Source organism: Gavialis gangeticus, unplaced genomic scaffold (assembly GCF_001723915.1).
Source record: "Gavialis gangeticus isolate Ggan-Ray unplaced genomic scaffold, GavGan_comp1, whole genome shotgun sequence".
Taxonomy (NCBI): domain Eukaryota; kingdom Metazoa; phylum Chordata; order Crocodylia; family Gavialidae; genus Gavialis; species Gavialis gangeticus.
Window position 1 is genome coordinate 158,272,793 of NW_017729025.1, and position 13,416 is coordinate 158,286,208.

Below are 13,416 nucleotides of genomic sequence, written 5' to 3' on the forward strand. Positions count from 1 at the left end.
CCATTCCAGAGCCTGGCAGCCCTAACCATAAAGTAATGTCTCCTGATGTCCAGCCTGAACCTGAATTCTAACAATTTGTGGCCGTTATTCCTAGTAACCCGGGTGGTGCCTGGGGGCACAAAGCCTCCCCCAGTTCCCACTGGTGAGTTTGTAAACGGCCACCAGATCCCCTCTCAGCCTTCTCTTGTGGAGGCTGAATAGGTGCAGGCTCTTTAGCCTCTCTTCGTAGGTCCTGACCTGCTGCCCCTTGACCATGTGAGTGGCCCTCCTCTGGACCCTCTCAATGCTAGCCACATCCCCCTTGAAGTGGGGTGCCCAGAACTGGACGCAGTACTCCAACTGCAGCCTGACCAATGCCGCATAGAGGGGAAGGATCACCTCCCTGGACCTGCTTGTGATGCATCTGCAGATGCACAACAAGGTGCGGTTAGCCTTATTGACCACTTCCTTGCATTGGCAGCTCATGTTCATCTTGGAGTCAACAATGACTCCAAGATCCCTTTCTGCTACCGTGTTTACAAGAAGGGTGTTCCCCAGCCTATAGGTGTGTGTTGCTGGTTCCTTCTCCCTAGATGCAGCACCTTGCACTTGTCTGCACTGTATTCTATTCTATTCTCGTCCGCCCACCTCTGTAACCTGTCTAGATCTGTGTGAAGCTTTCATGGAGTTTGCAATACTGTGATCCTCCCCACAAAGGGGCCTGGAGATGCGTGAAGTATTCTTCTTTCTGCCCCCAGCCCATGCACTCAGTGAGGAGGCATGCGACCTAGAGCAGGAGCTGACTCCAGACTGTATTTCTGAGAGCAAGTACAGCCCAGCTCCTTGGATGACCCAGCCTGGAGCCAGAACACTATGTGGGCAGTGGGGTGGAGGAGGACCTGTGTCATTGATCTCAGCAGTGCAGCAGGTTCTGGCTGGGCCAGGAGCCCAACTTCTGGGCTCTGCCATTAGCTACTAGCTAGGACCTATGCCATTAGCTGCCTCAGTTGGATTAGCTCCTCCCTTCCCAGGGGGCTGAATTTGAGAGCCCAGAGCTGGCCCTCCCCACTGAGGACCATGCCACAGGATGGGGTTGGCAATACATTACCATTGGGCTCCTGTGGAGAGCTGCCGCAGCTCAGCCTCATGACAATGGGTGCATAGGCCATCTTGCCCTCCACGCAGTGTTTCCGGATGCTGTCCAGGATGTTAAGGGGGAAGTGGATGTGCAGGTCACAGAGGAACACAATGCTGCGCCCATCCTGAGGGAGGCAGACATATGGACAGACAGGCCATTAGGATCATAGGAAAGAAGGGAGAGAAGGGACCTCACAAAGCCATCTAGTCCAACCTCTTGCTCAAGGTAGTCATCCCTAACTAAAACATTCCAGCCAAGTGTTTGTCCAACCTGCTCTTGAAAACTTCCAAGGATGGAGAGTCCACTATGTCTGTAGGCAGCCTATTCCAATGCTTGACCACCCTCATGGTCAGAAAGTTTCCCCTAATCTCCCCTGCTGCAGCTTGAGGCCATTGCTCCTAATCCTATCACCTATGGCCACAGGGGAAAGCCCATCTCCATTATCTCTATAAACACCCTGAAACTGTTATCCAACCCTCCCTCAGTTTTCTCTTCCCCAGACTAAAGTAACTGTAGCTCTTTCAGCCTTTCCTCATACATCATGTTTCGCAGGCCTTTAGCAGACAGCAGACCCCATGACAAGCAAAGACAAGCTGCTCTGCACAGATAGAGCCATCATTCCCTCCCAAAAACCCCAGTCACTCACCTCAATGGTATCCACCCCAGCCTGCAGTCCTGCTGAGCGCTCAAAGTTCCCTGTGCGCTTCAAGTACTGATACCTGGGAATAAAGTGCATGGCCAATGCAGCGTGTCAAAGGGATGGGGCTGCTCACCCTGGGGATCAAGGGGATGGAAATCCAGCAGAGCAGGGAGCCAGTGTAGTTAACTGAGAGGGACAGAGCCCAGTAGTGTTCACAGGGCTGAGTCAGTCTCACGAGAGATCTCCAGTGATCTGGGGAGGGGAGTGTGGGGGATGGTATAGCAGGGGAGGTAATGTTACAGAAGCTTGTGGAGGGTCAGAGCTTGAAGTAAGAGTGGGACCAAGCTAAAGAAACCTGAGCAGCAGTTAAGATTCCCTCCACACAAACTGCAGGGGTCTTGCTGTCCTAGCGGGCAGAGATGGGGCCCTAGGGGACCCCCCTCCCCACCTTCCCTGCTGGCTCACCTCAGATAGCTGAGGGGTTGGGTGTTTAGACAGGGAGAAGGTGCTGGGGTGTGGTGCCAGGGTGGGAAGTGGGACATCAGCAAGGATGGGCTCTGGGGCCTGTGTCATTCCCTGCCAGGTTACCGAGGCAGCCGGGCTTCCTGCAGTGCCTTCTCCACATCCATGTCGTCGCTGTCAAAGTCCACCAGGATGATGTTGAAGTTGGCATCCTTGGTGTCCCAGTACAGGCTGGCCATGTCTGAGATGAACTGCTGAACCCAGCGGGCCTGGTTCTTCACTGCCAGGCACAAGCACAGGCACCACTGAGGGTCAGTGTCTCACATGCTACCTTGCTGGGGCCAAGAGCCAGACCCCATCCCACCACGTGAGGCCTGAGATTTATAGGACAATCTTGGCACATCTGGAGCTTTGAATGTCTGCCCAGAGCGGCTGGACCTACAACATCTCTTCTTCCACTGGAAACCTCATCCCTGCTGTGATCTGAGCTGCCCAAGGAATAGGGGGGCAGGCTCTGCTGCTGCCACAGCCACAAATAGATTAAGGCTTACTCAGATTTTGGGTCCCTGGACACCCAAAACTGTTGCACAGCATGGAGGAAGAGATGCCACAGGAGCCCCCTGACAGAACATAAGCAGTCAGGCCATCACAGCAGGGTGAAATCCCACCCTGGAAAACCTCATCTGCTTCAACTGTGCCCAGTGACACCCATGAGATGACAAAGCTGCTGCGCTGTGCGCAGTCAGTGCTGGGCACAAGCACTTGGGGGCCCAGGCATGTCTAAGGCTCAAGGTGGCCCCAGGCTCTCATTCCTGGGCTTAGGAGGGGTCTTGTGCTCACTGGGAGGAGGCAGGTTGTGCCCCTTCCTCTCTCCCACGGTCTCAGAGCATGCAGGTGCTCTGGGGAGCAGAGGCCCAATATAAATTATGCTCTCTGGGCCTTGCTTGACTGCCCTGAAGACCCCCTGAGCCACTCACCAGGAACCACAAAGTGCACCATGACGTCCTGTCTCCAGCTGAGGCGCAGGGGCCGGCACAGGATGGGCTTCCCATAGAGCAGGTTCCAGGTGCTGGGCTGAGGCTGGGACTCAGTGGCCATGAGGGCTGGGCCATCAGGGTTGGCCTCGGTGCTGTCATCTTGCTTGCCCTGGTGCAGCAGGACGTAGACATACTCTGAGAGCCGCACAGTTCTCTGGCCCCTCTCCATCAGCTCCAGCTCCATCAGGTAGCGGTTCCCGCGGGCCGTGTCCCGCCGCTTCTCCACATTGACAATCCGTAGAAGGGTGTAGATGCTGAGGGGAGGGCAGGGCAATGCCCGGGCAGTTAACTTTCAGGGTGAGACCACCACCTTTGTCCCCTCAAATGTGGAACCCAGTCCCCAAAGCTTGCCCACAGGCCAGCAGAACATGAGGGATCCACCCTCCTGGGGGTTTCATCTGGGGCCCCTCCAACATCAGAGGGCTCACAAGGGTGAGCTCACCACCCTCCCTCCCAGCTGAGCCAGGCCCCATGGGGCCACACTTTGCAGCAGGTTAAGGGCACAGCACAGGGGGCAAGGGTGTTACAGGCACAAGGACTCTTACTCACAGGGGGTGGGTCTCCACAGGCACATCCAAGAATGGCTTCTCCGTGGTCTCACAGCATCTGTACTCCCCTCCCTCCCCACCAGAGCATAGCCCTTGCAGGGCAGGGCAGGCTGGGCAAGAGGCAGGGCTCTCCACTCACCCCAAGGAATGCAGGGCTGGGGAGCTGTTGAGGGAGCAGGGCATGGGTAGCCCAGGCCTGGGTGAATATGGAGACCGCACTCACCTCTTTGCTTCAGGACTGGAAGACCTCTCCCAGGCCAGGCCTGAGTGAAGACTCACCCTGTCCTGCTCCTGGTAGATGCCCTATACTTAGTTTGCCCAGCCTGAGCTGTCTGAGCAGGAAGAGGACAAGTCCCACTCCCTCCCCTAGCCCCTCTCCTACCCCCCGTTCTTCTCGTTGAGCTTCTCCATGTACTGGGCCACCACATCCACCACCTCACTCTCACTCAGCTGCAAGTTGCCTGACACGTTGCAGCGCAGGTCATTCCAGTCAGAGCGCAGGAGCTCAAAATCCATCGAGCTGACGCTGAACGTCCTCTGCCAGTTGATAGCATCCTCCAGCCAGCTCTGCTGCAGCTCTGCATTCTCGTAGCTGTAGTCTGACAACTCCTCTTCCTCCCCCTCCTCTGGGCCCTTGCCCAGGTGCTTCCCATCCTCCTGCTGTGACTCCGTCATCTCTGACATCCGCAGGAAGGATGTCACCCTGGTCCCCTCTGACAGGGCCACCTCTGAGGAGTTGTAATCCATGGCAGCTACCCCTACGGCCCTGGCTGGGGAGGCAGCGGTGACCTCAAGGGCCTCCTTACTGAACAGTCCCTCTGCCTTGGGTGTTAGGATGCTGGGTCGCACTCGCTGCTTGCCCCTGGCCCCTGGGTCCTCTCGCTTGTAGAGCTGCTCCCACTTCGTGCCTCTGGCTTTAGGACTCTTCCTCTTGGAAAGCTCTATCTCCCTGGAGAGGTGGTCCATAAGCCATGGTGACCTGTGGCTGGGGATGGTGTTTAGCTTGCTGGAGGGAGCAGGATGCCGCTGTGGGGCCTTAGAGTGGAGGTGAACCTTCCTTAGTGGTTTGGGGTACAGGAAGACCCCGGGGAAAGCAGCTTCCTGAACCGGGGCCTTGCGCTTCTTGGGCTGCAGCCGGGTCACGTACACTTTCTCCTGGGGCTTCTTGGGCTCCTTCTTGGGCTGCTTCTCCTCCTTGGCCTTCTTCTCCTCCTTGGGAGCCTTGGCTTTGCTGCTGAAGATGGGGACGGAGAGGTGGGGCTGAAAATTCAGGGAGCTGCCTCGCTTTGATGGTGACAGCAGCCCCAGCCCATCCTCATCTCCCTCATCTGGCTCCTTGGGCATCCAGCTGAGAGATCGGCCATGGACCACAGTCTGCTCTTGTGCAAGGGCAGTGTTCTCATTGTCATGGAAACCCCCGGCCATGGCTAGGGAGCTGGGGCTGGTTCCATCATGTGCATCCCAGGCTATTGGCTGCCCTGGTGGTGCTCCTTCATCATTAACCCTCCCTGGCTTGTGGCGGAAGGTGTAGTAGTCCACGTCATCCCCATAATCCCTTGCAGTCAGAGGTATCTCTTTCCTCTTGAACCCAGTGCTCAGGCGTGAGTTTGGCACTGCTGGCCTCCTCTTCTTGGCATCGGGAGGTGGGTTTGTGGGCTCGGGGCTATCTGCTCCTTCCTCCTCTTCTTCCAGGAAATCTGGAAAACAAATAAATACCCTGTAGGCTAATGAACCACAAGGGGAGTCTAGAAACACCACAGTACCCGGGACTCTGATGTTTCATAGATTTCATGGATTTCTAGGGTTGGAAGGGACCTTGTAGATCAAGTCTGACCCCCTGCTCTAGGCAGGAAAGAGCACTGGAGTTAAGTAACCCCAGCTAGGTACTTGTCTAATCTCTTCTTGAACACCTCCAAGGTAGGGGAAAGCACCACCTCCCTTGGAAGCCCATTCCATATTTTGGCAACCCTCACCATAAAGAATTTCTTGCTGATGTCCAATCTAAGTCTACTCTCCTTCAGTTTGTGGCTGTTATTTCTAGTAACCCTGAGGGGCACCCTGGTAAATCAAGAATCCCCCACTCCCAATGTGTTTGTAGGCAGTCACAAGATCACCTCTCAGCCTCCTCTTGTGGAGGCTGAAGAGATTCAGGTTCCTCAGTCTGTCTAATGAACACACACGACAGCAGGTTCTCATAGTCACTGCCCGGGTAGGGTGGCCCAACAGCAGGTTTGCTGCGAGGAGGTCTTTTAGACTGCCATTGAGTTCAATTCATGAATGGTGTCTTGGACATGGAAGTGCTGCCATGGGGCAGGAAAGGGACTTTCACTTTCACTGCTAGCTGTTGGGTCTGGCCTGGTTAGACCAGCTGTGTGGGGCAGAGGCAGCAGCACTTAGCACTTCTTGAACTCAGGAGCAGAATGGAAGGGCTCCTGTCGCACACACAACAGCTCAGAATGACAGAGGCTGGTGTGCACTCATTTGTCTCTTTCTAGGCTGTGAGCTGACTGGCAGGCCTCTGGGGTGCACCGGCTCTGCCCTCCTCTTCACTCAGCTGACCCAGGGAGGCAGATTTAAGTGGGCTACTAATACATAACAATAGCAGCCATGTTTCCTTCTCATGGTGCCTTCCATCCAAGTAGCTCCCAGAACATCTCATGCACCTTTCTGCCTCCTAAGGAAGGAAGGGAAGGCCCCTGGCACCATCTTCATAAACAAGGCTACAGCCATCCAGGACATTTTTTTTTACCAAGGTAGAGAGACAAAGGAATGCATAAAACACCCAGAGAGGCAGAAACCATTAAAATTGACATGGAGAGAAGGAGAAAAACCACTGGATGCTCAGGGCAGCTGTGTGTGTTCAGAGAAGAGGTTTTGAGAGAAGGATGGCTCAAACCCAGCACTGGTGAAAGATCTACTCAGGTTCCCATCATCTGTTTCAGCCCTCATCCAGCTCTGATGACCCAGTGTCATGAGCATTTATTGTGCATATGATGGTGGCCCCTAAAGGCCACCCCAGCATCAGGGCCCTATGGATGAAGTGCTGTTTACATCTCCACTAATGTGACAGATCTTGTCCCACAGCAGTCCCAGTTGTTCTGACACTACATCTAGCACAGCGGTCAGCAGTGATTTTGGCCAGACAGCCAAGAACACCCCAACCTCAACCCATGCCTCAACTTGGCATGCCAGAGGCAGACAGCAGGGGAGCCATGAGGGGCCTGATTCTTGTTGCCAGCAGTGGGTGCATGTGTGCCTCGGGGCAATGGTGGGGGACAGGCCAGGGTTGTGCTGCCTTGGCCCCTTTCCTGCCATGCTGCCTGAGTCACACGTGCACCTGCCACCACCATAGAGCCAGTGCCAGAGCTCTGGACCCCAGTGCAGCTGTTTGCAGCCTTCCTGCTGCAGCTGCCCCAAACCCAAGCCAGCTGTAGCAGGCAGCTGGGAAGCTTCAAACAGCTGTACTGGGGTCTAGAGTCCTGGCATTGGCTCTGTGGTGATGGCTGCACATGTGCCTCAGGGTGGATGGTGGGGGAGAGGCTGGGGTTGAGCTGCCCCCAGGTGCATGTACAGCCACTGCCACCACCGAGCTCGGATGGGGCTCGAGCCTGGTGCAGCTGTTTGCAGTCTCCCGGCTGCCTGCCACAGCCAGCTCAGGCTCTAGACAGCTGCTGCCTGCCATGAAGCCTGGGCTACTTGCAGCTTCCTGGCTGCCTGCTACGCACAGCCTGGGCTCCATGGCTGACAGCAGCTGCTCAGAGCTGGGGCCAGCTATGGCATGCCAAGCAAAATGGCCTTGGGTGCCATGGTCTGGCAGCCGTGCCGGGGGTTGCAGACCCCTGGTCTAGGCCAAAGTGCTCCATAGACAGGAACTATTGAACCCTGCCCTCCCTTCCCGGTGATGTACACCCCATCTCCCTTTTAGACACAGGGAAGCCAAAGCCAACAGAGCTGTCTCACCATGAGGCAAACAGTGACTGGTTGGCAGGGTCATATCTCACTGCCCAATGACTCCACCTAACACAGGCCACAAGCACTTTCTCTCCATGTCCTCTCGAGGGAGCTCCCTTCTCTGTGTGTCCCAAGCTTCCCTGTCAGGCTTTGCCCACGGTACAACCAGCTTAGTGGCCTTGAGGGGAAGGAGGCAGAGGAGACTTTTACCTTTGCTCATATCCAGGAGATTTGACTGCAAACTCATTCACAACAACCACGGCAGTGTGTCAAAGGGATGGGGTTGGTCTGATCAACACTAATTAACAGCCCTGCACTTGGGAAAGGATTTGGAAGGGAAAGAAAGTATTGATCCTCTTTGAAGGCAATTAAAACATTGCTTTCAGCAGAAAATTGGCTTTGGCCTGACGTGGTGTTCTGCCTTCCAGTGGCGGAGGCCGCCTGTGTGGGAGAGGGGAGGGAGGGGAGGGCTCCTGGGAATGCGAGAAAGACCTGCAGTCATGGGCAGGGAGCCACACATTCCTGTCAGGCCCAGAACATCCTCTGTGATGAGGCAGAAATCTACTACTGATCTGCCTGGGGCCTTTGAGACAGGCTGAGAGGTCATCGGTGCCAGCAATGAAACGGTGCTCACAGGCACAGGCTGACTGACCCATTCCTGGCCTTGTTAATCACTTCCATTAGCTTTACTGCAATATTTCTACGGAGCACTCTGGTAAAGTCGGCGCCAAGGTCACAGATGGGCCAGTACAACTGGGGTGAGGGAACATGGTGGCACCACTTCATGGGGGAGGAGGGGATGCATGGGCCTACTCCACTGGTAGGACCCAAAGATAAGTGTCATGGCACTAAAGTGCTGGATTCAGTGGCTGAGACCATTGGTAATGACGATCAAAGGTTCGGCCTGTCTAGGAAGGAAGAAGGAGATGTCCCCCTCTACACAACCTTGCCCGAGTGAGATCCCCCCTTAACTCTTTCCCTCTATGGGCCACAATTTCCACTTCTCTGCCCAGCTCAGGGATTCTTGACGCCCTACTCTCCAGCCAGGCCCATCTCACCAAACAGTGACAATGCACAAAGCCTGGATATGCTAGGCTGTAAAACACAATCTCTGCGAGCAGATGGCACACCAGACTAAGACGTCATAACACCGGCCCTGTGCCAGGCAGCACAGGGAGGGTTGGAGCCTGCCAATCTGGAGTGATCTGCTGATGCTGGGTACCCTGGGGCTACTTACTGTCGGAGTTCAGGAAGAGAAATGCTCTCTGGCGAGGGTCTTCCTCTTCTTCATCCATCTTCATATACTTGTAAAAGCCAAACCTGGGAGGGAGGGAAGGGAAGGAAAAGCAGGAGATGGAAGAGCATGTAGCTGAGTACATGCATACACACATACACAAACACACACGCAAAAGCTGCATTTATGTTGCATGACAATAAACTGGGAGTCTCTTCCAAGCTGTAGGGTCTCAACAGACCTGAAATCTCCAGACTGAGTCTTCAAGAAAGACAAGTCTCAAGCTAGGCTACTACCTGCTGCTGCAAGCCAAGTGCTGTTTGGGACTTCTGTGCTTGGGAAACCCTAACAGTTTCCCTCCAGGTCTTTAACTGCATATATGCAGCAGAAGAGAGATTCTCCCCTCCCTCCTGAAAAGAGGACAAATGTAGAGCTGCTGGGGAAGGAAGGGGAGAGAAGCCTGAGTCTCTGTGGTCTGCCAGCTCCCATTAAGTGTAGAGTTTGGGATGGTCTGAGCCAGCGGGTGGGGAGAGATGGTTGGTCAGGAGTGGGTTTAACCCAGGTCAGCGCTGGCCCTATCTGCATATGTGCTGGGGGCCATATCAAAAGGGTTTGGTCGGGTCTCAGTCACCAGGAAATGGCTTGGTACCACAAGGACTATGCACCCTGCTGGCAGGGTCAGTTGAGCCCAGGTCCATCCAGCCCTGGATGCGCCCCTCTCCACAGCAGCAGCATCTGGGCATGGCAGCTGCTTGCCTTGCCCTGACAGCCCCTGTTTGGGCTTTGATTCAGGAGTCTGTTTACAGCAGTTGCATGCCTAGGGGCTGTGCTGACCACATGTCCTGAAGGACAGCCTCCATTTAACCACAACTGCATCCCAGGGACCCTGCCATCCCCACTGCCCGCTCCCATGCCCCACACTTACTTCTCCAGGTACAGAGGGGACTCTCTGTAGAAGCACTTGTTCTCTGTCTCCATGTGGGTGAGACGGGTGAAGTCATTGGGATACACGAATGAGAGGTAGACCTGGGGAGCCAGGGACATCACTGAGAGTGGGCATGGGGTGGGTGGAGCAGGAAGGGGGGCCGGTCTCAGCCAGGGTAGTGGGGGCACATGTGGAGGAGGGAGGAGGATGGACCAAAGTGCCAGCAGAGGGTGCTCTTGGTTAGGACTCTGAGGCACCCATTGGCACGATCTCCTTAGGTGGGTGCGAAGCCTGTTGCTCATCACCCTGTGACTTGGTCCTTTTCGAAGGTGCTCTGATGAAGGCCTGGCACCAGAGGGGACCAGATTGAGAGGACAGACTCAGTGCTGGCATTATGGCTTCCCAAAGCCACGTTGCACCCTCCACCCCACAGCTTGGCTCTTGCTCTCCAGAAACATTTCCCCTTAGATTTTAACTCCAATAAAGAGTTGAGCAGAAAGCCCTTTACCTTGTGAAGGGGCCCGGAGGTGGGGTGGTGCCTATGCATGAGACACCACAGAGCTTGTATGAGAAACTGGATAGGGATGGAGGACTCAGTGTGGGAAGGGTGGCTGCTCTGTGGAGATGCAAGGTACTAGGAGGCCCAGACAATTGGAAGGTGCCTGGAATTCATCAGTGTGAGCTGGCAAGAGGCTGGCAGGGCATGTTGGATCCTGATGCCTCTGCCTCTGGGACAGGGTGACAAACTGACAGCTTTTGTGGCCCAGGAAGGAAAGAAGTCTTTATAAAGGGACAGCAAAGGACAGTACCATCTCCTGGGCTGGTCAGAGACCTCTGAGCTCTCTGCTGCCGTGCACCGTCTCCATCCCCCCTTAATCCCCTGTGCCAGGGAGACACTTACAAACTGCAGGCCCTGGTAGCGGGCAATAGGGAAATCCTTCACCACATAGGTGGGGCTGTAAGCGCAGGGCACCAGGACATTCTCCACACGGGATGCCTCAATCTGGGGAGCTGGGGGCAGGCAGTCAGGCAGTGCAACAGAAGGAAACCACAGCTCAGGCTACACCACCAGTAACCAGGGACCCTCAGCCACCCCAACAGAGAAAACCTGGGCAGTTCCCTCTAGCCCAGCTAGCCAACCTGGGAGACTGTCCATCCCTTGCTAATCCACTGCAGGTTACTGCCTATGGGCTGGCCCAACAAAGACTGTCCCTTGTAGCCCAACCCATCCCCAACAACTGCCCATTATGGACTGTACCCTATAGCCCAGTCCAACCCAATCTGTCCAAATGCCCATCCATGTCATACTGACCCTGTTGGCCAGGTCCATACACAGAACTCCCCATTCCCATACTGCCCCTTACAGATCAGCCCCTTCCTAGACAGTTCTCCATAGCTCCTTCCACCCATATTCATCCCAAACTGTTCCCTGTAACTCCCCACTCCAGCCCACCCACTCCATGTTGGTCCCCTGTAGACCTGTCCATCACAGATTACCTTCTAGGTTGCTCCTCACTGGGAGAGAGGTCTGGGAGAGGGAAGGGAGCCATTGGGCAGCTTTTCCTGTCCAGTCTTGTACCCTGTGCCTCCCTCCACTTCTCACATGACTAACAGCAGGTCTCCAACCCTAGAGGGGTCAATTCCCTACCTGCCTCAGCCTCGATTTCCTCATATACCCCTCCCAGCCACCTAAGGAGCCAAAAGCACTAGCTTCACTTACTGAGGAAGAAGGTGTCCCTGGGGTCGGATCTGAGCATATCGGCCCCATGCTCATCCCTCTGCGTCTCCCAGAGGTAGCTCCCAGTATGGCTGGCATGGGACTGTGGGATGTGGTCCACCTGGTTCATCTTCAGCGTGGATTCATCTGAAGGAGGCAAAACACAACGAGTGCACACAGGCCAGTGATCAGGGGTCTCTGCTTACCTCTTGGTGAGCCAGGCTGCAGGGGTTCCTGATGCAGCTAGCCATGTTCTTGAGAGCGACTCCCTTGGGAACTCCAGCCCCTGGGTGCTCCTGAGGGACCACCTCAGCTCCAGGATCCTGAGAGGGATGTGCCCCAGCCCACAACCCCAAGTCACACCCTGCCCATAGAAGTCTCTGCCTAGACTGTGGAGCTGGTTAGCAAGGAGAGGAGGATCTCTGCTCCCCTCCTGGTAGCGCTGGCTCTGTTAAGTCTCTCCCCTCACAGGTTAACCTGCAAGGCAACTGGCAGAAGATATAAATAGTGCCAAGATAGCAGCTCAAATGGCAGGGACACATCACATCCAATGCATGGCTGGCACAGAAGGGCAGACAGCCAGAGGCCCATAGTTAACAAGACCAACTCTGGACACCATTGATGATGCTGTGACTCAGCTCCCACTCTTGGCTCCCATTTAGTGCTTCGGTGCAGGGTCACACCCATCAATGATTGTCCGAGCAAATGTGTAGGATAACTGGCAAGAATTCATCTCCTCCCCTCCGGGAAGAAAATGTTCTGCTCTGGAAAGAATATGCTCCCTGCTCACCAGGCTGCAAGGAACATCACTTGTGCCTGCGAGGAATGATACGCCACATCAATTAAGTGCTGCCTCCTCCTAATGTCATGTTTATCAGACAAGCCTGACTGTTTGCACAGAGCTGTGCTGGCTTATTGAGATGGCTGCCCACGGAGGGTTGGGAAACCAGAGACGCTGTCTCCTCCCCCGGCCTCTGCTTCCCGCTATGGAGCAGGGTGTGATATCCCCATTTATGCAGCTTGGTAGAGGGTATGGAATGGGGGATGCCTGGAACACAGTCAAATGGTACATGCATCCGAAAACACCTTCTCCACCATGACTGTCCTACATGTCCATGTCTTGCCAGTGCCCCAAGGTGGACATCCGCTCACAGTGGAGAATGGGAAAGAGAGGCAAAGGTCAAAGTACAGGTCTGGAAGACAGGAGATCTGTATTCAAATCCAGCCTCTACCACAGACTTCATAGATTTCATAGACATTTGGGTGAAAGGGACCCCCGAGTCCAGCCCCTGCCCCAGGGGCAGGAAGTCAGCAGGGATCATAGGATCCCAGCAAGATAAACATCAATTCTAGGACAAGAACTTTACTGATCACCACAGCACTCATCCAAGTTGCATGCGATGCTGGAAAGATTTCATAGAGTTCATAGACATTTGGGCTAACATTTGGACATTTCATAGACATTTGGACTTCCTGGGCAAGTCACAGGAAGTGGTGTTTTCAAACATAAGGTCCTAATGAGAGGGTTGAGGTACAGCTGTTTAGCACAGCGAGGATCAACCTTTTTGGCAGGTGCGTCACAGATAAGTCATGTGAACTCCCCAAGGGCCACTACAATTGCCTTCCCCAGCCCGATCTGTTGCTCTTGCTTTCTGTTCCCTGCTCTATGTTCTCTGCCCGATGTACTGCTTTGCTTTCTGCTGCTATATTCTCTGCTCCTGCTCCAATCCACTGCATGGCACACACAGACACTGCCAATGCCACTTGTAATGCATATGCCACAGG

The 13,416-nt window shown here is 54.9% G+C and overlaps 1 protein-coding gene across 2 annotated transcripts in view; it reads right to left on the reverse strand.

Moving 5' to 3' along the window:
* B4GALNT4 (beta-1,4-N-acetyl-galactosaminyltransferase 4) overlaps window positions 1-13,416 on the reverse strand; it is a 178,345-nt gene that overhangs the window by 4,238 nt on the left and 160,691 nt on the right. For both annotated transcript variants that reach the window (XM_019519856.1, XM_019519857.1), the window contains 9 exons: window positions 11,635-11,778; window positions 10,816-10,925; window positions 9,915-10,015; window positions 8,993-9,075; window positions 4,187-5,501; window positions 3,197-3,510; window positions 2,346-2,499; window positions 1,764-1,836; window positions 1,088-1,241 (listed from right to left, as the gene is read on the reverse strand). In XM_019519856.1, coding sequence (XP_019375401.1) covers window positions 1,088-1,241; window positions 1,764-1,836; window positions 2,346-2,499; window positions 3,197-3,510; window positions 4,187-5,501; window positions 8,993-9,075; window positions 9,915-10,015; window positions 10,816-10,925; window positions 11,635-11,778 — 2,448 coding nt within the window. The remainder of the gene's footprint in view (window positions 1-1,087; window positions 1,242-1,763; window positions 1,837-2,345; window positions 2,500-3,196; window positions 3,511-4,186; window positions 5,502-8,992; window positions 9,076-9,914; window positions 10,016-10,815; window positions 10,926-11,634; window positions 11,779-13,416) is intronic.